Source organism: Macaca fascicularis, chromosome 2 (genome assembly GCF_037993035.2).
Source record: "Macaca fascicularis isolate 582-1 chromosome 2, T2T-MFA8v1.1".
Lineage (NCBI taxonomy): Eukaryota > Metazoa > Chordata > Mammalia > Primates > Cercopithecidae > Macaca > Macaca fascicularis.
The window spans coordinates 51883247-51906394 of NC_088376.1; the positions used below are offsets into that span (position 1 = coordinate 51883247).

General features: G+C 38.5%; 1 protein-coding gene across 7 annotated transcripts in view; it reads right to left on the minus strand.

The window, feature by feature from the left end:
- The window catches only part of HLTF (helicase like transcription factor), a 55414-nt gene extending 37937 nt beyond the window's left edge, over positions 1-17477 (minus strand). For all 7 annotated transcript variants that reach the window (XM_074031258.1, XM_005546061.4, XM_005546058.4 and 4 more), the window contains exons 1-7: positions 17260-17477; positions 15620-15827; positions 7254-7420; positions 5590-5723; positions 4593-4690; positions 2952-3026; positions 2620-2811 (exon numbers count right to left, since the gene is read on the minus strand). In XM_074031258.1, coding sequence (XP_073887359.1) covers positions 2620-2811; positions 2952-3026; positions 4593-4690; positions 5590-5723; positions 7254-7420; positions 15620-15827; positions 17260-17279 — 894 coding nt within the window. In that variant the 5' untranslated portion in view covers positions 17280-17477. The remainder of the gene's footprint in view (positions 1-2619; positions 2812-2951; positions 3027-4592; positions 4691-5589; positions 5724-7253; positions 7421-15619; positions 15828-17259) is intronic.
- Between the last annotated feature and the right edge of the window lie 5671 nt (positions 17478-23148).

Here is a 23148-nt window from a genome sequence, read left to right on the forward strand (position 1 = left end):
GAGCTAAAGTGATTAGTAATTCCAGTATGCATATAATCATTTTATTAAAATTTGACTTAAAGATAATACCAAGCTTAAAAGTCGTAACTTCTCCATAAAGCATAAAAGACATATTTCTTATGTATTTTTCTTAAGTGGAAGCATGTAATTTTTCAATGTTTACTGCAGCTTAATTCATAGTTAGCAATACAGAAGTAAATCTCTGGCAATTTTAAAGCAGTGTAAATAATAGCAGTTTCAAAAGTGTGGTCCACAGGCCACTGGGGATGGGGAGGGTTTCCCAGGAGCCCTTCACGAAAATGTGAAGTCAAAACTGTTTTCATAATACTACTAAGACAGACCTTACTCTGTCAACATCTGCACTAATCCCACAAAAAGCCCAAAAGCAATGGTGAAAAAAGTGCCTCAGCATAAAACAAAGCAGCTGGTAGTAAGGGGTATATTAGTACTAGTCATCACATTCTTAACTGCCACATAGTTTTTAAAAAAAGTTTTCCTTAAGAAAGTTCTTGGCTGGGCGCAGTGGCTAAGGCCTATAATCCCAGCACTTTGGGAGGCTGAGGCGGGTGGATCACCTGAGGTCAGGAGTTCAAGGCCAGCCTGACCAACATGGTGAAACTCCGTCTCTACTAGATACAAAAAATTAGCCAGGTGTGGTGGCACATGCCTGTAATCTCAGCTACTTGGGAGGCTGAGGCAGGAGAATCACTTGAACCTGGGAGGCGCAGGGTGCAGTGAGCCAAGATTGAACCACTGCACTCCGGCCTGGGCAACAAGAGTGAAACTCCACCTCAACAAAAAAAAGAAGAAGAAGAAGAAGAATGTTCTTGATGAAGCAGTACACATTAATTTTATTAAATCTCATTACTTAAGTACAAATCATTCTGTGTAGTGAAATGGTAATTACATATGAACTACTTCTGTTGCGTATCAAACTATGAGGGTTAGCTAGAGAAAAATCACTCAAGATGGGAGTTTTAAGCTCAACTAATCACTTTTTTCATGCAACACCATTTTTACTTGAATGACAACTATCAATCACGACTATCTAAAAGATATTTTCTTAAAAATGAACAAAGTGAGACTGTCATCTACAAAGGAAATAACTGAGATTATTTGTAAATGATAAAATGTGAGTTTTCAATAGAAAATTAGAATGTTGGAAAAGTTGTGACACTATGAACATAGTGCCTTCCCAAAATGTAAATGATTTTCTAATAACATCAGTGGTAACACTAATGAATATAAGTTTTGGATATTGCATACGAAATACATCAACATTTGGCAGGTCTGCCCAACTCAATGAACCAACATTTTCTAAAAGAGCAATGCTTGGTGTTATAAAAATCATACATGGGTAAAATATCCATTCAATGGGCAAGATACGCAAATAGATTTTAATGGAACAGGGTATAAAAAGCTCACTGATATGATTTAGCATTCTGTATTACAACAATTAACCTTTAATAAACTAATACTTACTAAATTTTGATGTAGTCTATCAAAGAAATCTGCAATTACCTAAAAAGCTATTAAAATATTCCTTCCTTTACAACTACATACCGTCGTAAGGACAAACTTTCTTCATATACTTCAACCAAAACAACCTAACAGAGCAGACTGAATGAAGAAGCAGGTGAGAATTCAGCTGCCATCTATTCGGCCAAACACAGAGATGTGCAAAAATGTAAAACAACGCCAGGTGTCTCAACAAAATTGTTAAGTGTTTCGGCATACCTTTCATTTAAAAATATGCTATTTATGTTAACAAGTAATGAGTTTGTACTGTTATCTTTAGTTACCACTGGCTAATACTATAAATACTGATAACAGCACCCAAAAACAAAAGTTCTTTGAGATCATTAATTTTTATAAGTAGAAGGGGTTACTGAGACCGAAAAATATAAAAACTGCTAGTGTAAGGACCCATAAATATTACTCTGCATACCACGATATTTGTGCTGGAATACAACTTCACATAACATTGTTTTGTCTTTACTTTTTAAAAGAAAACCTATGAAAGACAGGTCACCCTGAATTTCAAAGAGCAAAGAAAATTGAGAAACATGGCCAGACAGGGTGGCCTACATCTGTAATCCCAGCACTTTGGGAGGCCAAGGCGGGTGGATCACTTGAAGTCAGGAGTTCAAAATCAGCCTGACCAACGTGGTGAAACCCTGTCTCTACTAAAAATATAAAAATTAGCTGGGCATGGTGGCACATGCCTGTAATCCCAGCTATTTGGGAGGCTGAGACAGGAGAAATGCTTGAACCTGGGAGGCAGAGGCTGCAGTGAGCCAAGATCGCGTCACTGCACTCCAGCCTGGGTGACAGAGCAAGACTCCACCTTAAAAAAAAAAAAAAAAAAAAGAAAACTGAGGAAAACATCTTTATACCATTATTATTACCTAATTATTTTAATTGTACTTTAACCAAACCAAAACTTTACCACTATTTTAAGTAAAAACTATAGGAAACACTGTGTTCTACAAGTAGATAGTAAAAATCTAGTCCCAAACTGGTACCAACATATTCCTATCTCTTTTTACTTCAAAATTACTTTCTAGAAAATCATCATCACAAAATTAGATTTTATTAACTAAAAAAAAAAATAATTACCAAACCCATATCATCAGCTAAAATTCCTCCATGGACATTTTCTGGTCGGTCCTTCTCAGAAAAATTTGTTATTGTGTTATAGTATAAGTCATTTCGCTGTTCCCAGAATGGTGGAAGTTCTTTGCTGTTTTCCCGTGACACCATCCAAGCTAGAGCTTGTTTTTGATGTGGAAGCAGTGGTGTTTCAATAGCCTATAAAAAAAAAGTCATAAAGGCAAATACAGTAAGTCATTCCTTTTTTCACATGCAGATCCTGCGATTAAACAAAGAGTAGATTATAAGTACGTTTAAACATTCTGAGTAGTCTTAAATAAAAAATACTGGTTCAATACCTCAGCTGGTTCCATTTCATGGGTTTTATCATCTTCTTTCAAATCTTCAAACAATTTGTCAAATTCTGTTTTAAGCTACAACAAACAGCAACAAGAAATAATGTAAAACAAACTAATTAAAATAATACTTGCATGTAAGTCAGATTTGAAATCATTTAGTTAATTAACTGACATTACTGTCAAATGGGCCAGGAGTGGTGGCTCATGCCAATAATCCCAGCACTTTAGGAGACCAAGGTGGGAGGATCAGGAGTTTGAGACTAGCCTGGACAACACAGTGAGAGATCTCATCTCTACAAAAAAATTTTTACAAAATTAGCCAGGCATGGTGGTACATGCCTGTAGTTCTGGCTCCTAGGGATGCTGAGATGGGAGGATCACTTGAGCCCAGCAGGTAGAGGCTACAGTGAGCCATGATTATGCCACTGCACTCCAGTCTGGGCAAGTAAGTAAGACCCAGTCCCAAAAAATTAAAAAACTGAAATTAAATTAAATTTAAAAAACACAAAATAGTCAAACGTCAAAAAGGCACATAAATCAACCCTAGGATTACACGACTCACTGAAGAGATAACGAACAGGTGCTTTAGTTTTTAGGAGGTAAAAGAATATAGAAGAGTTTTAAGTCCTGAGTTTCAGTCACAGTTTTATCACAAATAAGCTTACATACAAGTTTTGGCAAGACTTGACCTTTATGGCCCCATGTCTTATTCCTATAAAATGAAAGGGATGAACTAAATTTAGATTGTCTCTAAGGTTCCTTCTACCATTAAAATTCTGTGATGCTATCAGTTGTATTCAAAATATTTTGTCAGTCCTACTAGGTCAATGATATTCCATTTATTATTATTGCAATAAGGAACCTGCCATGCACTATAGGATACTTTTATTATTATGCTAATTTAATTGACTATTTAAACTAGGTTAGTCCAATTTTATATCAACATATATGTGATACAGATATTTTTGAAAATTAACACATAAATACAGCAGCAACTCAGAAGAAATCAGGCCAGGACTTTTAAAAAATCAGAAGTAACCTGGGGTTTATCTACCAGAAACATGCTCAAGTCCTTCTAACAATAAGCAGGGGAAATATGGTAACTACAATTAGTAGATAAAAGGACTAACACTGGTAGATACAAACATCAAAAAAAGTTTAATGTTATTTTTAAATTGATCAGCATTAGTTTATTTTATATACTTTTTTTCAAAGAAATTCAGCATAATGTCATCCTAAATTATAAATTAGACAAAGATAATGTGAAGAATTGGGAGTTAATTCTTTCACATTGCATTTGCAAAATTACTGAAAGGAGTAAGTCTCAACTTTAATTTTTTTCTTAAAATTACTACATGAACATTTAAAACATTTCAAATACAAAAACATGCTATGCATAAACAGTAACGTGTGTGTTTTGCATGTTAGGTACAAATGTTCACGTATGGATTTATTTCTTATCAGAACTTTTTACATAAAATGTTAACATATATATGTATATACTATTCTATAACATGTTTCATTATAAATATATTTGAAGATGATATAATACCCACACGTACATATTCATCCTGTTCTTTTAAATACAACCCGCAACATTTGATATTCACTTTTAGATTACAAAATAAAAGAGAAGCACACCTGTTCGGTTGTCATCTGTACTGCAGCATGCACTGGCATACTATAGCTTGGTCCAGCTCTTCCAGAGCCCCAACCACTTTCCAAATTGAATCCTAAAGCTATAATTTACAAAATAAAAAGAATAAAGCCATCAAATAAAATAGGTTTTTATCTTTTATTAAGTAGCTTTTAAAATGTTCATAACAGGCCTGGGTGCTGTGGCTCACGCCTGTAACCCCAGCACTTTGGGAGGCCAAGGCAGGTGGTTTGCTTGAGCCCAGAAGTTCGAGACTAGCCTGGGCAACACGGTGAAATTCTGTCTGTAAAAAAAATACAAAAATTAGCAGAGCATGATGGTGTGCACCTGTAGACCCAGCTACTTGGGAGGCTCAGGTGGAGGGATTGCTGGAGCACAGGAGGTCAAGGTTGCACCGAGCCATTGATCGTGGCCACTGTACTCCAGCCCAGGTGACAGAGCAAGACTCTGTCTCAAAATATATACACAAATAAATAAATAAAATGTGCATAATAAACTGCATTAAAAGCCTTGTATTTTAGAGGTTTTTAAAAAGCTAAATACTAAATCACTCAAAAAACACAAGTAATTCCACATTATTTGCACAAACTCTTGCCAAGCACTCCTTTTCGTTCACTATTAGAAGATTCTCTTTGTCTAAAATTTATCAAAAAGAATGTTTAAAGTCAGGGGTTTCCGATGTTACCATTAGGGAAAATTAGGGGAGGGTATATATGAGAATTCCTTGTATATATACTTTTTCTTTAATTTTTTTGTTTAATATCCCCTCACTATTCTGACCGTGTATATTTTTATGTGTGAATCTATTTGAATAGAGGCAAAAGGAAAAATCAGAGACTTTCTCAAAAAGACTCCTGAAAAAAACTTGTACCTTGGAGCCTTGAGCACAAATTAGCCAACAAACTCCAAGAGAGAATAAATGTTTCATAATCCCTGCATCTTATAATATCAGAATAATATTAAGTCAAACCCTAAACTTACTTTTTGGTGCAGGACCCAATTTAAATCCATGTTTCTTCAACTGATCTGAAACCGCTTTTCTATTTTCCTCTTTTCCCCAAAAAGTCATATGCAGAGGCATGGTAAAAGCATTGTTTGCACCAAAAGGAACAACCCTATTATATTTGGGAGAAAAAGAAAGGGAAATTAGAAGCATTACTTTTTATCCCCACTAAGAAGTAGTTCAATATTTTAAGTGCATCATTTACATTTTACGTGGAAGTAAAGTAACAAGGAACCAGTTGGGCAGACTTGAAAGAAAAAAAGGACAAGGAATAGAATCACAATCAGAAGAAAAGGGTGATTTTTAGAAACAGAGTGTCAGAAAAAATTGAGAAAATGGAATAAAGCACTTTTAAAAACGCAAGGATGGCCTGTAAACAAGATTGTAATATAAGTAAAGTAAGTTAAATGAAAGGGTAGAGCTTCGGCTAATGGAACCACTGAGGGTAGTAACTCATTCTGCTTGGAAAATGGGGAATGCAAGAACTTGTGATTCACTAAGTTATTCTCAATAACTGAAAAACCTGATAAACTGAAAAAGGAGAAAACAAAGTGAGACATTACTGAGCATTTATTTTATCTTCTAAACTCACCTAGGATTATGATATGAATATCCTAAAAATTAGAATTAGAATATCAAGATCCTAAATATTCTGGATACTTAAATTGAGATCACAAGTACAAATGCCTAAAAGAGAAAAGGTAACTGAAAGACTAGAAAGAGTTTAAAAAAAGAAAAAAGAAAGAAATAGGTGATAAAACTGGGAGAGCATATGCCCTAGCTAAAGGGAGAGTTCCAGTCAACTGTTGTCATATGGAAGTGACAACTCATCCTGCATTGCCAGATTTTCCACTTGTTGAGAGAAAAATAAGGTTTTTGTATTTAAGGAAATAAATTAATATGTATAAAATGCAGACTAGCAAGGTATTTCAATATTAGTACTAAACGAAAAAATGTCTAAAACACTGTAGGGCAAAATGAAATTCACCTACATCATATCACAGAACACCAGTTTATAACCTCTGATATAAACAAACACTTCCAGGCCAGGCGCAGTGGCTCACGCCTGTAATCCCAGCATTTTGGGAGGCTGAGGGGGGCAGATCACCTGAGGTCAAGAGTTCGAGACCAGCCTGGCCAACATGGCAAATCCCTGTTGCTACTAAAAAATACAAAAATCAGCTGGGCATGGTGGCGGGCACCTGTAGCTACTCTGGAGGCTAGGGCAGGGAGAGTCGCTTGAACCCGGGAGGCAGAGGTTGCAGTGAGCCGAGATCACACAACTGCACTACAGCCTAGGTGACAGAGTGAGACTCTATCTCAAAATAAACAAACAAACACTTCCAAATTCCTAAACCTAGTTACCAAAAGGTTTGCAGAAATGGAATGTACTTCCTAATATTTGAACCAAGGTCTATTTTCTCCATGGTAATAATTCCAAAGGAAAATGAGAGGACAATTGTTTGATGGCTGGGGTAGTAGAAGTATGTAGAAGGAGAATTAAAACTTTATTTAACACATACCAAGAGTACAGTGATAGAAATTGTTAGCAAACCTTTATAGGCTCTAACAAGAAGGCCTAATTAGTTCAAAGACGACTATAATTCACAATTATTAAAACTAAATTCTGAAAGTACATTACCCTTCAACTTGTGCCAATTTGTTGTCCATGATATAGGCCAAAGCACCTGCAAGATCTTTCTTTAAATGGCCAACCTGATTTCCATTCACATTGTTTACTTTAATTGCATTCTTATCATAAGGGTTATTAGGATCTCGTTGTAATGCAACCATTTCATTATTATTAACCTAATAAAAATGATAAACAGATAATATTACATTATAAATAATAGACAATAACTTTGTTATACTTTATCTGGGATTTCCATTCATTTTTTAATGCTACTGCTAAACACTGCACATAAGAAAAATATATTTTCTTAGACACAAACTACAGAAATATTAACATATTTATTATATTCTTTAATATTACTTTTCTAATCTATATTCATTAGGAAGTTAACAAATCCTTAATGTCTAAAAAATAGTCAAACGTAAACTAGCAAATTCAAATTATCTTAAAATTTTCAACATCATAACTTCTGAAAAATGGCTAACCTTTATTGAGTGCTTACTATGTGTCAAGCATTGGTCTAAGTACATTGCACAGACTGACTTTTTAAATCCTCACAGCTCTATTGGGAGGTACTATCATTATTCCCATTTTACAAATGAAGAAACTGAAACACAGAAAAGTTAAGTAACTTGCTCAAGGTCACAAAGTTAAAAAGTAGCAGAGCTAAGATCTGAACCCAGACAGGGTGGTTCCTGAGCCTCAATTCTCCAGAATCTAAAAGTCAGGGAATAAGGCATTTATAAGTCAGGATGGAACTAGGTAAGAAAAATATATCCAGCCTTCAACTCATGCCATTCTCATTCTACTTTATTAAAAACTGTATGATGTAACTTAAATATTATGATGTATATTTTTAAAAACTGAAGGAGTGTAACACAACAAAGAATGGTAGAACAAGGACTTTCAAAAATTTCTCAATAAAAGCAACAAAAGGCCAGGTGCAGTGGCTCACTCGTGTAATCTCAGCACTTTGGGAGGCCGAGGCAGGCGCAGGTCAGGAGATCGAGACCATCCTGGCGAACATGGTGAAACCCCGTCTCTACTAAAAATACAAAAAAAAAAATTAGCCGGGCGTGGTGGCGGGCGCCTGTAGCCCCAGCTACTCGGGAGGCTGAGGCAGGAGAATGGCGTGAACCCGGGAGGCGGAGCTTGCAGTGAGCCGAGATCGCGCCACTGCACTCCAGCCTGGGCGACAGCCAGACTCTGTCTCAAAAGAAAAAAAAAAAAAAAAAAAAAGCAACAAAAAACTAGATAAATTATTTGCCAGAATCAAATGTTACAGAACACTGAGAACTAAATCAAAGGCTTGCAGAAATCTGGGTAACACTTATTCAAGAATAAAAAGAATAAACAGCTGAATAACAGTACTTCAGTCCCATCCCCAGCAATACTGTAGCCTTTAAAAATAAGAGCGTGTGGCCAGGCACAGTAGCTCACGACCCCAGCAGTTTGGGAGGCCGAGGCGGGCAGATCACGAGGTCAAGAAATCAAGACCATCCTGGCCAACATGGTGAGACCCTATCTCTACTAAAAATACAAAAATTAGCTGGGTGTGGTGGCGTGCACCTGTAGTCCTAGCTACTTGGGAGGCTGAGGCAGGAGAATCGTTTGAACCTAGGAGGTGGAGGTTGCAGTGAGCCGAGATAGCACCACTGCACTCCAGCCTGGCAACAGAGCGAGACTCCATCTCAAAAAAATAAAATAAATAAATAAATAAATAAACAAACAAACAAACATAAAAATAATAGCTTGTTGGGATCCTAGGTAAAGCCTGGCAGTCAACAGAGAAAAACAGAATGGAGTTACGGTTCTTTCAGAGATTCATTCCCAAGGAACTGTTATTCTCCTGAAGTTCCCCAGAAGACCCCACTTGCAAGGTTGACTGTATTTAACCTCTGAGCTCACCAAGTACAAAAAAACCTCCCTTGGGTGAATGTTTGTCAAAAACAATTTTCCAGGAAAGTGTTTTAACTTCATGGCTGCCTGAGGCAAAAAAACAAAAAGGCTTGTAAAGAAGAGCTAGGGAATGAGATGTCTGTGATGGCTTTGAAAAGCTCCAATGTATTTCTGGAAATCTAGAAGGCCATAAGCAGGCACAGGGCTGGTATGCATGACCAGGGCTGTGCACATTCTCAAGAAAGACCTGAGAAGGCCCTAAACTCTCACCTTTGCCTGAACTTGAGGTATTTAAACAAGCTAGAAGTGAAAGCTAAAGCAGAGTTGTCAAGTGCCTTAGAATGTTGAAGGAATGTCTCAACATACAGAAGTTCTCAGCAAAGAATGTGCAATTTATTTGTTCCAGCACAATCATTAGCTGACCACTAAGCTATCCAAGTACAGACTTCAGTGACCACACACGATAAAGGATAGACATCACAGAATTAATTCAGAAAAATCACTAACACACACACAATTAATTACAAAAATCAGCAACAACAAACCACCCTGGAAGGGAGGAGAATCTGATTTCCAGAGTTGCCACATTATTTAAAATGTCAAATTTTCAAGAAAAAAAGTACAAGACATGCAAGAAAATGAAAGTATGGTCTATACACAGAATCAATGTCAACTGTCCCCAAGAAAGTATAGATGTTTCACACAGTAGAAAAAGAATTTAAGTCAGTTATTTTAAATATGTTCAAAGGGGCTGGGCATGGTGGCTCACACTTGTAATCCCAGCACTTTAGGAGGCTGATGTGGGAGGGATCTCTTGAGGCCAGGAATCTGAGACCAGCCTGGGAAACACAGCAAGACCCCATTTCTACAAAATAAAAATAGAAAAATTAGCCAGGTATGGTGGTACATGCCTGTAGTCCCAGCTACTCAAGAGTCTGAGGTGGGAGGACTGCTTGAATCCAGTTCAAGGTTACGGTGAGCTATGATCACACCACTGCAGTCCAGCCTGGGTAACAGAGCAAGACCTTATCTCTAAAAAAATTAAAAAGTTCAAAGACCTAAAGCAAACCATTTCTTTTGACATGAAAATGCATGTCTAAAAGCAGGAAAACAATGTCTCACCAAACAGCAATTCTAGAGTCAAAAGGTACAATAACTGAAGAAAAAATTCACCAGAGAGACTCAACAGCAAATTTGAGCAGGCATAAGAAAAATCAGTGAAGCTGAAGATAGGTCAATTGAGATTATACAATCTAAGGAACAAAAAAATGAAACACATAACACAGCCTCAGAAACTTGTAACATCAAGTATACTAACATACATACATAATAAAAATACCATAAGGAGAAAAGAGAAAGGGGCAAAAAAAAAAATTTAAAGAAATAACAGCCAAAAACTTCCCAATTTGATGAAAACTACTACTCTACACATATAAGACGCTCAACAACTCCAACTAAAATGAACTCAAGGAGATTCACACCTGATCACATCATAATCTGTCAAAAGAAGTTTGAGACCAGCTGGGACAACAGAGCAACAGTTTCAAAAAAAAAAAAATTATTTAAAAAAATAAAAAATAAATTTTTAAGCATAATTTTTTGTAATTTTTGTCCTATCTGACTAAAAAGTATATAAATTATAAATCTTTGTTGATAGGTATACTACATATACAAAGATATACCTTGTATGATAATAGCACAAAAGAAGGCAAAAGGATGGAGCTGTGAGCAAAAGTTTTTTTCGGGGATTTTTGTTGTTGTTTTGAGACAGAGCCTTGCTCTGTCGCCAGGCTAGAGTACAGTTGCACAATCTCGGCTCACTGCAACCTCTGACTCCCTAGTTCATGTGATTATCCTGCCTCAGCCTCCCGAGTAGCTAGGACTACAGGCAGGTGCCACCATGCCCAGCTAATTTTTGTATTTTTAGTAGAGATGGGGTTTCACCACATTGGCTGGGATGGTCTCGATCTCCTGACCTTGTGATCCGCCCACCTTGGCCTCCCAAAGTGCTGGGATTACAGGCATGAGCCATCATGCCCGGCCGCAAAGTTTTTTTATATACTATTAAGTTGGCACTAATCCAAACTAGGTTCTTAATAAATTAAGTTGTTAATTGTAGTCCCTAAAGTAATCATATGTAACTCAAAATATATAGTAAAAGAAACAAGGGAATTAAAATGGTACACTAAAAAAAAAATCTATTTAACATAAAAGTGAGTATTGGAGGCCAGACCCAAATGCTACATATTGTATCATTCCATTTACATGAAATGTCAAGAGGAGGCAAATCCATATACACAGGAAGTAGAATGATTCATGGTTGCCAGGGAATGAGGGGTAGAGGTAATGGGAGTGACTACAAATGGGAATGAGGTTTCTTTTTGGAGTAATGAAAATGTTTTGGAACTAGATTGTAGGGATGGTTGCACAACCTTATGAGTATTCTAAAAACTACTCAACTGTGTACTTTAAAATGGTAAATTTTATTATAAATGTATCTCAATTTTTAAAAATTCCTTTAAAATATACAAGAAAGCGGCTTCAAACTTCTTCCAGCATCTGTCTACTGACTCAAGAGATTACAACCAGAACCAAACAGAGTATTAGACAGATATTCATCTCTAGCCCTTTGGAGATATTATCTATGAGGCATAGCTATGCTCTCTCCCAGTCACCACCCCTCTGCCACTGCCTACAGGATGATCTTTTTTAAACCGTATTATGCAAATCCTAGAAAATACATAACCAAAAAAAAAAAAAAAAAAAAAAAGCAGGGCACAAAACTAACAATTTTTGAGCATTTCATCTCAAATAAGGTATTACATAATTGTAATTTATCATAATAAGCTATCATTACAAATAACTACTAGAATTTTAAATAAAATATATGAGCCAAAATATTGGAGACTATAAAAACAAAAACATGGTTCCAGCAGCAAAAAAAAAATAGAACATATAAAAAACACACAAAGAATCACAAAAGGAATGAGAATTAATCATAACAGTATACTCATACCCTGCATAACAACATTTCAGCAATGACAGACCACATACATTATGCAATAGCAGATTATAATGGGGCTTCACTATAGAAGTGTACCATTTTTTATCTTTTATACAATATTTTTACTGTACTTTTTTCATGTTATATATGCTTAAATACACAAATGTGTTACAATTGCCCACAGTATTCAGTAAAGTAACATCTTATTCACTCTACTTCCCACAAAGAAATCATCTAACACATTTCTCAGAAAGTATCTTCATTGTTAACCAACACATAACTGTATTTTAAAATAGAAAAAGAAATAAATCACCTTATTATAAAATAAAGCCATTGATGGGTCAAAAAATAAAAAATTTAACCATACACTTATTGAAAACACACTTAAAAAAAAAAAACAACAAAACAAAGAAAAAATAAAAATAAGAATAAAAAAACACCAGAGTTAAAAATAAAGAATGATACTATATAACAAATCTTGGTGCCTAAAGGCAATGCAATACTTACACGTTTAAAGATTAAAAGATTAAATGACTCAAATTAAGGTTCAAATTGCAAGTCCAACAGAAAAAAAAAAGAAAATGAACCTAAGTAGAAAAACCGAATGTAAGAGAGTAATTATTAAGCCAAGAAACATAATCATTAAGAAAAATCTACAAGAGGCTGTCTTGAAATGATGTCACAGTTAATCAATAAAAAAGACACAAATGTATAATGCAAAGAATAAAAACAGGAACACAACCACCTTTTTTTTAAAGTTTTTAAAAAGTTTAATGGAGCCAATAAGGCATATAAAATTGTGTTCTGGCAGACATTTAAAAAATGGCACATTTTATCAAAATTTGACAATTCATTGTTAAGAGTACTGAAATTAAGGTTCAGAGCACCAACTTAAAACCACCAAAAAAATGGTTATTCAACTCGGAAAGAGGAACTAGAACCAAGGCATAAACGGGAGTTTAAATACGTGTTCCTTGATCTCAAAATCCTTCAGGAATAGGAGTTCTGGTCACTTGTGAGCATCACAAGTTTGTCACACCACCAAATCCCAATTCCAGAAAATCTGAGTTACAATTTTATAAGGATACATGATTACTATGCACAATTCTATGGGAATAAGTTCCACTATCTAAATAAAATGGATGCTTTTCTTCAAAAATATAAATAACCAAAATTGACCAAAGAAGTACTTAAATTACGCTGAGTGAAAAATGCCAGACTTAAAATAGTACATATTGTATAATTCAATGTACGTGAAGTTCTAGAATAGGCAAAACTTATCTATAGCGATAGAAATCAGACTTGCAGTTGCCTAGGGCAGGAGCAGGGAAAAATGATTGTAATAGGATACAAGATACTTTCAGGGAGATGGATACAATCTGTATCTTGATTGGGGTAATAGTTATCAGGTATACATCTTTGTCAAAACACTAGGATCATACACTTAAAATATGTACATTTTATCATATGTAAACCACATCTCAATAAAGAAGACAAAACTTAAAATAACAAGTATGCAAAGATAGTACCTCAATTTTTATTACTTTTTTATAATAGTGATTAACTCAAAAATGTCCATCAATAAGGAAATTATAAGTCCAATATAGATGATATTCCTAATCACATTAGGGATAATATGATCTTATTTTTATTAATATGTAATATGATTCCAATTTACATGCATATACTCAACACAAGTGTAGAAGATAAGTTACGGTTCTGAATGATACACTTTAGAAGATTTAATGCTTTTTTAGCCATTTAAAAATAATGAACACGGCTGGGCGCGATGGCTCATGCCTGTAATCCCAGCACTTTGGAAGGCCAAGGTGAGTGGATCACCTGAGGTCAGGAGTTCAAGACCAGCCTGACCAACATGGCAAAACCTCATCTCTCCTAAATACAAAAAGTTAGCTGGGCGTGATGGCGCATGCCTGTAATCCCAGCTACTTAGGAGGCTGTTGCAGAAGAACCGCTTGAACCTGAGAGGCAGAGGTTGCAGTGAGCCAAGACTGCACCACTACACTCCAGCCTGGGCAACACAAGCAAGATTCTGTCTCAGGAAAAAAAAAAAAAAGAACATGTATTAACTATAAAATAAATGATATCTCAACACAGTGTTCCTGGAAAAAATAAAATTTAAAATATATATATTTGGCAAAAGAAGAAAACTGATGATTACATTTTTTCAACACACACTAGCTTACCGAGGTCACAGAGATTATTCTCAGATCCAAAATACTGATTGTTCTAAGATCAATAACTACCATAATCTAGTATTTCATGGTGGTATAAAATAATTATTGAAAACAATGTAAGTTTTGAAAAATTAGCACAAATCTGAAACAGAAAAGCTCAGAAATGCATATGAGAGCTAGAGAATACATAGATACGAAATAAGAACTGATAGATTTCAAGAATCTATTAGAAAAAACTAGAGGCTGGGCACAGAATCTCAGCGCGTGGGGAGGCCAAGGTGGGCGGATCACTTGAGCCCAGGAGTTCCAGATCAGCCTGGACAACATACCAAAACCTACAAAAAAATACAAAAAAAAATACAAAAACTAGCTGGGTATGGTGGCAAACACCTGCAGTCCCAGCTACTCGGGAGGCTGAAGTGGGAGAATTGCTTGAGTCTGAGAGGCAGAGATTGCCGTGAGGCCAGATCAGGCCACTGCACTCCAGCCTGGGCAACAAAACGAAACTTGGTCTCAAAAAAAAAAGGGAAAAAAAAAAAATCCAATTCTCTTAAGTGAAAGAGAAAATCACACTGGCCTGAAAATTCTATACAACATTAGGATATGGAGAGAAACTATATATTACAAAGATTTTAAATTCAGCCCAACTGTCATTAAGTCCTTCACAACTTTCATTTTATGAAACTGTCATTCATAAAATGCCACAATTATGACAAAAACTTAGGAAATACTGTTTCTCCCTAAGGAATCTCCTAGACAACACATTTCAGACAATCAAAAAACAACTTGTAAAGTTCCAATGTAAAGGAAATATAGGAGAAAAACAAATCCAGAACATGAAACTCCCAAGGAATCTCCTGCTGAACATGCTTCAGACACCCAAAAATAAAAAAGATTTAAGAAGCTTAAAAGTAAGAAACATACGGAGAAATGAAAGAATAAAATCCAGAAGATTTCACAAAACTACCTCCTTTTTGCAACAAATCGATGACATGAACAAGGCACTGGGGTGTGGGGGCGGGGTGTTACCCATAATAACTAAACATAACGCACTGAGACCAAGCATAGTGGCTCACTCCTGTAATCCCAACACTCTGGGAGGCTGAGGTGGGAGGGTCACTTGAGGTATTTTTTATTTTTGGGGTACAAATATTTCATTAACTTAAAGTAAAATAAAGATGAACCGTACACATCACCTGCTAATTCTCTTATTTTCTAGATTAACGCCACAAATATAATCAAAATTTAATTTAGTTATCTACTATTATACTCACTACTCCCGTGTAATAGCGTAGTCCAACCACATGACCTCTCAAACTTCCAAATAAAACGGAATCTAGTTCTTCATCACTAGTTAGGAAGTCATCTGGAGGGATAACATCTTGGAACTCAAAACGTGGAAAGAAAGTTGGATATGAGAGGCGTGGAAAATTTCCATGAACTCCATACTGCACAATCTGCAAGTACTTCCAAACAGGATCCCTATTTTTTTTTTAAAGGCAAAGAAAAACAGTATTTAAGTACTTCCAAAGACCATATGAGTGGTTTTCTCATGCTTTACTTCAGCAAATGAAATCTTACATGGGAATCACAGTAAAGATTAATAGTTAGTTACTCTCGTTAAAGCAGGAATTGCAGTGAGTGGAGAAGGCTTCCCGGGAACTTTACCTGTTTTCAATATTGGCTCTTCTACCTGCCCCCTAGGAATTCAAAATGAAAAGCCTAGTCAGAGCTCACTAATATCTTTCCTAGTGAAAATCATCTAAACTGAAATGTATATGATGTCTGTAAATACAATTATGGGCCAGATGTGGTAGCTCACGCCTGGAATCCCAGCACTGTGGGAGGCAGAGGCAGGTGGATCACCTGAGGTCAGGAATTTGAGACCAACCTGGCCAACATGGTGAAACCCTGTCTCTACTACAAATACAAAAATTAGCCGGGCGTGGTGGCGCACATCTGTAATCCCAGCTACTCGGGAGGCTGGAGAATCTCTTGAACCCGGGAGGCGGAGGGTGCAGTGAGCCAAGATTGTGCCACTGCACTCCAGCCTGGACGAGAGAGCGAGACTCCATCTCAAAAATATAAATTATTAAAAAAATAAAATTATATGCCAAAATTTCAATAGGGATTCAGCTACAAAAGACTTACAAAAATACAACTACTATTGTATACGAAGTTGTTTATAATTTTCCAGAAAATACATCCAGCATCCATCACTGTAACTCCCTCCGAGCAGAACACTTACTTTATTCTGGTATCTAAGCCACGCCACCGTGGGAAATTGGCCCCAAGCCACCCGTACCCGCCTCCCGTCGCTGGTTTAAGCATTACCCCAAACCCGTTACGTGTAACTGTTTCGGGAATGACCATAAAAACCAATTTGGACAATGAAAAGTGAGGGGAAGTCTACTGGAGCATTGCAGAAAGTTTCCATTCTCCTAAGAACAGTCGCTTATTTGCGCTGCGTTTTCCTTGCAAGTGGCGCATTCTCTCTATTAGCTCCTCTGCAAATACGTATCTGCACGTCTGTGCATACACATAAGCTGTGAGCCACTTGGGGACAACGGCTGGCTTACTCGGCCCTCCACCGAGCATAATGCCTGCCGCACAGTGGGTATCTAATGGATGTTTTGTTGAATAACGCATGGGCCGAGAGGCTTTAAGCCCCAGGCCCCCCACAGTCGGTGACAGAGATTTCCCAAGTCCCTAACACGAGACTCGCCCTAATAGCCCCTACTCGCCAGCCAAGACAATGCATTTATTTCTCCCGCGGCCACATATGCGACCAACAGAACGAATACAGCTGCACAAATCGCCCGGGGAACGTGGAGGAACGCGGGGAAGGTCAGGTTCATTTGGGGACGCCTCCAGGCCCTTAGCCCCAGCGCCCCACCCCCTCCGCCCCCTTCACCTCTTGAACATCCAGGACATGGCGCTGAGTGGGATGACAAGAGGAGCGCCTCGGCTCCCCTGGATCGTTCTCGAGCCGCCTCGATACGCCTCGTTCCAGGTCCCGCAGCCCTGAAGCCGGGAACAAATTCCGAGCGCCGGATAAGGAGCGTACGACTGAAAGATAAGTCGCTGCGAGTCTAGTCAGACGTCGACGCTGTCTCCTTCTAGCAACAATCTGGGAGACCAGCGTCGCTCTGTGACTGGCACTAGGAAAGCCCAATCACGAAGAGAAGAGTGCGGAGCCAAACCAATCAGAGCACAGAAGGGAGGGCAACTCCGCCCCGCTGCCATTCAAAGACTGCGGGGGGTCCCGGCTGCAAGGGTGGTTCCATCCGGGTTCTTCCCCGCCCCCAAGGCGGGCGCGCGGGAAAGCCACGAGGCCCCAGGAGTGCGACTGCGGTGCCTGCGGTGCCGGCGTTTTGTTTGATTCCCTGCCTTAAACGGAGGGAAACGACTTTCCTTTACCCCACAAGTCCTAAGACTCAACCCCATTCTAAAGCCTCTACCGTATCCTTCCTCTTATTTCCTCCTCATCTAATGTGGCACGTAATAGGGCGTTATACTGAAGGAGCTCCACGGTTTACGAGACCTGGAGCTACCGGCGAGATACTTTGTTTCATTCCCTGTGGTGAACCCTGGGGACTTTCGCTCCAAATTTTCATGCTAAGCCTCAGCGTATGGATGAGACACAACGAGTTTGGAAAATCTTAAATGGAACTTAGAGTCCCCTCCCCACCTCTTTTCGTTATTTTTAAGGAAAATTTTCCTTTCTTGGTACAGGAAAGCCATCACATGTTTATCACAGCTATGGGGGCGTTTGCCGGAAATGGTGGACAGGACCCTTTTCCCAGTGGGCACGTGGCTGCTCCAGCCCAGCTGGGGAGACCCTTGTTTTCCCCAAGGAACTGCAGAGGGGCGCTCTGAGGCCCTCCACGGCTCGCTTTCCAGAGTCTGAGGTGACTGGAAGGAGAATGCAGCCCTGGGACCGTCAGCCTTGGACCAGCTGCAGCCCACGCCTATCAGGGCTGGTCCCTGCGCGTTGGGGATGGAGAGGAGGCTGCTGTCCCCGAAGGTGGCCTTTTAATCGCACAGGGCGGGAAGCCGGTGATGGCGCCGATCTGCACAGGCGGTGCCGTGTAACTGCCAGAGAATACTTGCCCGTCACAGAGAGGTCCACATTACACGCCCGTCAACACAATAATACTAGGTGGTCAGCTTTTCTTTTCTTTTTTCTTTTTCTGTTTTTTCTCTTTTTTATTGAGACGGAGTCTCGCTCTGTCCCCCAGGCGGGAGTGCAATGGTGCGATCTTGGCTCACTGCAGCCTCCACCTCCCGGGTTCAAGCGATTCTCCTGCCTCAGCCTCTCGAGCAGCCGAGATTACAAGCGCCCGCCACCACGCCCAGCTAATTTTTGTGTTTTTAGTAGAGATGGGATTTCACCATGTTGTCCAGGCTGTCTTGAACTCCTGACCTCAGGTGATCTGCCCGCCTCGGCCTCTCAAAAGTGCTGGGATTTCAGGCGTTAGCCGCCGTGCCAGGCCGGTAGTCAGCTTTTCAAGAGAGACATTTGTTCATTATCGTAAATAAACTGTAGTCATCTGTAATCATGAACCTTCGATGAGTAATAGAATTTGAAGCAATATATTATTTCATTTGACCAAAGTTGATGAAGAAGATAAAGACAATGGCATTTCAAATTATTTTAATTGTTTTATGTTCTTCTTGAAGTGTGTTGAGGCAAATGGCAATACAGTTCAGCATTTGGTATGCCAGATTTTAAATAAATTCTTGGAAAATATGCCAGATATTGCTCAAATTGATGTTTTGTGTGTAAGAGTAAGAAAGTCAGGCTTACTAGACAAAGAAAAAATTCCAAATGTGAGAACGTAGCTCTTTCAGACTTAAGACTGGCCAGGCGCAATGGCTCACACCTGTAATCCCAGCACTTTGGGAGGCCGAGTTGGGTGGATCACCTGAGGTCAGAAGTTCGAGACCAGCCTGGCCAACATGGTGAAGGCCCGACTCTACTAAGAAAATACAAAAATTAGCCAGAGGTGGTGGCGCACGCTTGTAGTCCCAGCTACGTGGGAGGCTGAGGCAGGAAAATCGCTTGAACCAAGGAGACAGAGGTTGTAGTGAGTCGAGATCAAGCCACCACACTCCAGCCTGAGCAACAGAGTGAGACTCTGTCTCAAAAAAATAAAAAGACTTAAGATCTATCAATAATGACTGTCCCATGGTTAAAGAATGTGCTTTAAATGAACTAAAATTTGCTATTTAAAGTCAACAGTTTTCTCTATGTTATCAGTATTTCACATCTCAGAACCAGGAGTAGAACATTCTTTCCCTTAATCATTCTTTGTTTTATTTTCAAAGATCAAGTACAATTTGTACTAGTTTGATTAAAATGTTACAGCAATTACAATTTCAGAACTATTATACTAGATAATGTTTTCTGAAAAATTAACTTTTTTGGTTTTTTCTTGATTTATTCTAATAACAGCATCACATGTACATATGAAAAATGAACACTTGTAACTGGAAAATGAACTGTAGGGTGGCTTGTGGGGTTTGGCCAGTAAGTAAGGAGGAAAGTGGCACTAAAAGGATGGTGGGGAAGATAAGGTCCAGATTACACAGGAACTTAAGAGTCTCCAGTAAAGACTGTGTTTTAACTGCAATGGAAAGCCATTGAATGTTTCAAGCAGGAGGATGACTTGATTTAGGCTTTTAAAAATGCTGGCAGCCCTGTGGAGAATTACAGGAAACAAGAATAGAAGCAACTGATAGGAAATTATTGTGTTCAGATAAGAGATAGTGGTGGCTTGGAAAGGGAAAGTGATGAAGCCAAGAGAACCAAAAGGTTTACTGATAAATTTGGGTAGGAATGGTATGGAAAGGAAAGGAATCCAAAATTTCTCCAGTCAGCCACTTCCCAGTCACAAACACACTTCTCATCTGCACCCCCCTGCCACACACACACACACACACACACACACACACACACACACACAGAACCTTTATGCAAATTAATCATGTCATGTCACTCCCCTGTTTGATTCTGTGAGCCTGAAATCCAAGAATGGCACATGTGGCTCTTCCTCCCACAGTAGCTTCATTTCTCGGGTCACTTCCCAACCCACCCTGCCGATAATGGCCTTCACTAATTTCTCTAAAAACTACGGACGTGGCAAAATTAATAATAAATCACTTCTTAGTATCTTCTAATAACTAGTTCATAATCAAATTTTCACAATTGTCTCAAAAAAAAATTTTTTTTTTGAGACTGTCTCACTCCAGTAGCCCAGGCTGGAGTGCAGTGGTGCGATCTCGACTCACTGTAGCCTCAACCTCCTGAGCTCGAGCAATCCTCCAGCCTCAGCCCCACAAGTAGCTGTGACTACAGGCACAGCACCACCACCCCCAGGCTAATTTTTGTATTGCTTGTAGAGAGGGGGTTTTGCCACATTGGCCAGGCTGGTCTCGAACTCAGCTCAAGCAATCTCACCACCTTGGCCTCCCAAAGTGCTGGGATTACAGGTGTGAGCCACTTTTTCTAGGCCTTTTCTAGGCTGGGTGTGGTGGCTCACACCTGTAACCCTGGTATTTTGGGAGGCCGAGGCGGGCAGATCACTTGAGGCTAGGAGTTCAAGACCAGCCTGGTCAACATGGTGAAACCCTGTCTCTACTAAAAATACAAAAATTAGCAGGGAATGATGGTGCCACGCCTGTAGTCCCAGCTACTTGGGAGGCTAAGGCAGGAGAACCACTTGAACCCAAGAGGCAGAGATGGGAGCTGAGATTGTTCCACTGCACTCCAGCCTGGATAATAGAGCAAGACTCCCTCTCGGAAAAAAAAAAAAAAAAAATGTTTTCTACACTTTGCAAAATAGAATTTTAAAGCCATTGGTGTGGGGGTGGGGACCAGGCAGCAGGGAGGGGCTTTAAGAGAAGAATCTGAATATCTAGAAGTCTGGTTTCAATACAGAAACTTCTAAGCTTATGTCATAACTCATAGACTAAAGAAAGTAGGATGAACTTATGAGCTTGCTTGTTTGTTCGCTTCTTTTGCTGCAAAGGAGATAACAGTTCAATTGAGGAGAATTTTCAAGAATGACAGGCAGGAGGGTTTGCAGAGTAAATCCCTTAAGTGAGTCTTAGAGAGAAGACCTGGAATACACACTGGGCCAATCTCCACAAAGGGAGAGTGCTAGAAAGTCTAGCAAAGTTTCTGTAGATCACACAAGAAAAGGAAACTATGCCACATTTCCCAGAGAGTGGCCTTAGTATTCTGCAGATCTCAGAGAGAACCTCAGAAACTAGAAATGTGCCAGGGTAGTAAAGGAGTAAAGGTGACTGAGTTGGCTCTGTTAAGGGGACCCAGGGCAGCCTCGTGAGCCTCTGGCCCTGTGAAGGCTGGAGGGCGTTATCAGGATCATGGTTCAAGCAAACAAAAGCAGGATGCTGGTCCCCAACGATGAGGTGAGATGAGTTACATCTGAAATGGGTGCCTGTAGAAGATGAATGGAGTCCAAACATAACCTCCCTGGCGGGTAAGAGGAAGGGAACTAAATCTGAAAGCTGCATTTAAATGACTTTAAATCTTAAAATGACTGAACTATTCAGAAGTGACTAAATTAGGTTACCTGCCATTAGGCAGACTGAAGATTTAAGAAAAAATAAGTTCAATAAAGAAATATAAAGTTTTATGTTTGCAAATATAGTCAGTGATTGAAATTCATACATGCTATATGTCTATATGCACACATTTTGATGAATATATACTTAGATATTTATAGTAAATACCTCTAGCTGGTTAAATTAGGGAATTTTCATTTTCTTCTTTTTACTTATATGTATATAAAATATTTGTTACATTAAACATGTATTTCTTTTTTGCCATAATAAAATAATTTATTAAATAAATTAAAGAAATGATGAACTATTATTCAACTTTATTTTTATCTAATTGTAGACTTACAGAAAATTACAAATTTAGTACAAGTTGTTGCCTCGTATCCTTTATGCCACTTATTTTAATACCGTACATAACTATAGTACAATGACCAAAATGAGGAACATTGGTACAATACTATTTCCGAACCGTTTTTAAAAATAACCAAGACAATGCTGTGGAAATGATAGAAAATAAAATATTTTTTGACTTACTAAATTTTCCTACAGTTAATCAGATTTCTCTAGATTTTGGGCAAAATCCTGAGTAAAACCACAGCTGACAGGGCCAAAGTGATATAAAATTAATGCCAAGTAAAAATATTCTTAATTAAATAATACAATGAATATGAAGTGCTGCCCTGGAGTAAGCACTCAATAAGTGCTATTGTTGTAATAGAGTTATTGTCTAACAAGTCCTCTAGCACTTAAGAAATATGGTTGATTGAGGCCTATTTCCTGATTGAGTCTCAATTAGCAAGGTTGTTCCTAAATAGCAGAATAACACTGTTTGCAGAAGCCAGTCATTTTTCCAGGTGCATGTCCTTGAAGTAGACTGAGTTGTTTCATCAAGCAGTAGGAGACACTCTAATCTCAACTCCGTCTCTGAGAAATCTATGGTGTTCCAGATTATACAGGCCTTTCCCAGGAGATAATTGTTCCCTCCTCCTTTAGTCCTTGACTCACTAAATGCTCTTACGTGGCTCAAGCCCAGGGTTGCAAGCCATCAGGCCAGCCAGGGATCTGCTACCTCCTTTGCTTTCTGCCCAGGGTCCTTTCCCCAGCTTCAGGGAAGTACCACTCTAGGCCCTGGAATGATTTAGGGTTTCTGTCATCATCATGCCAAAGTAATCTTTTTATTTTAATGAATACTGCAAGGATTAATAAACATTTT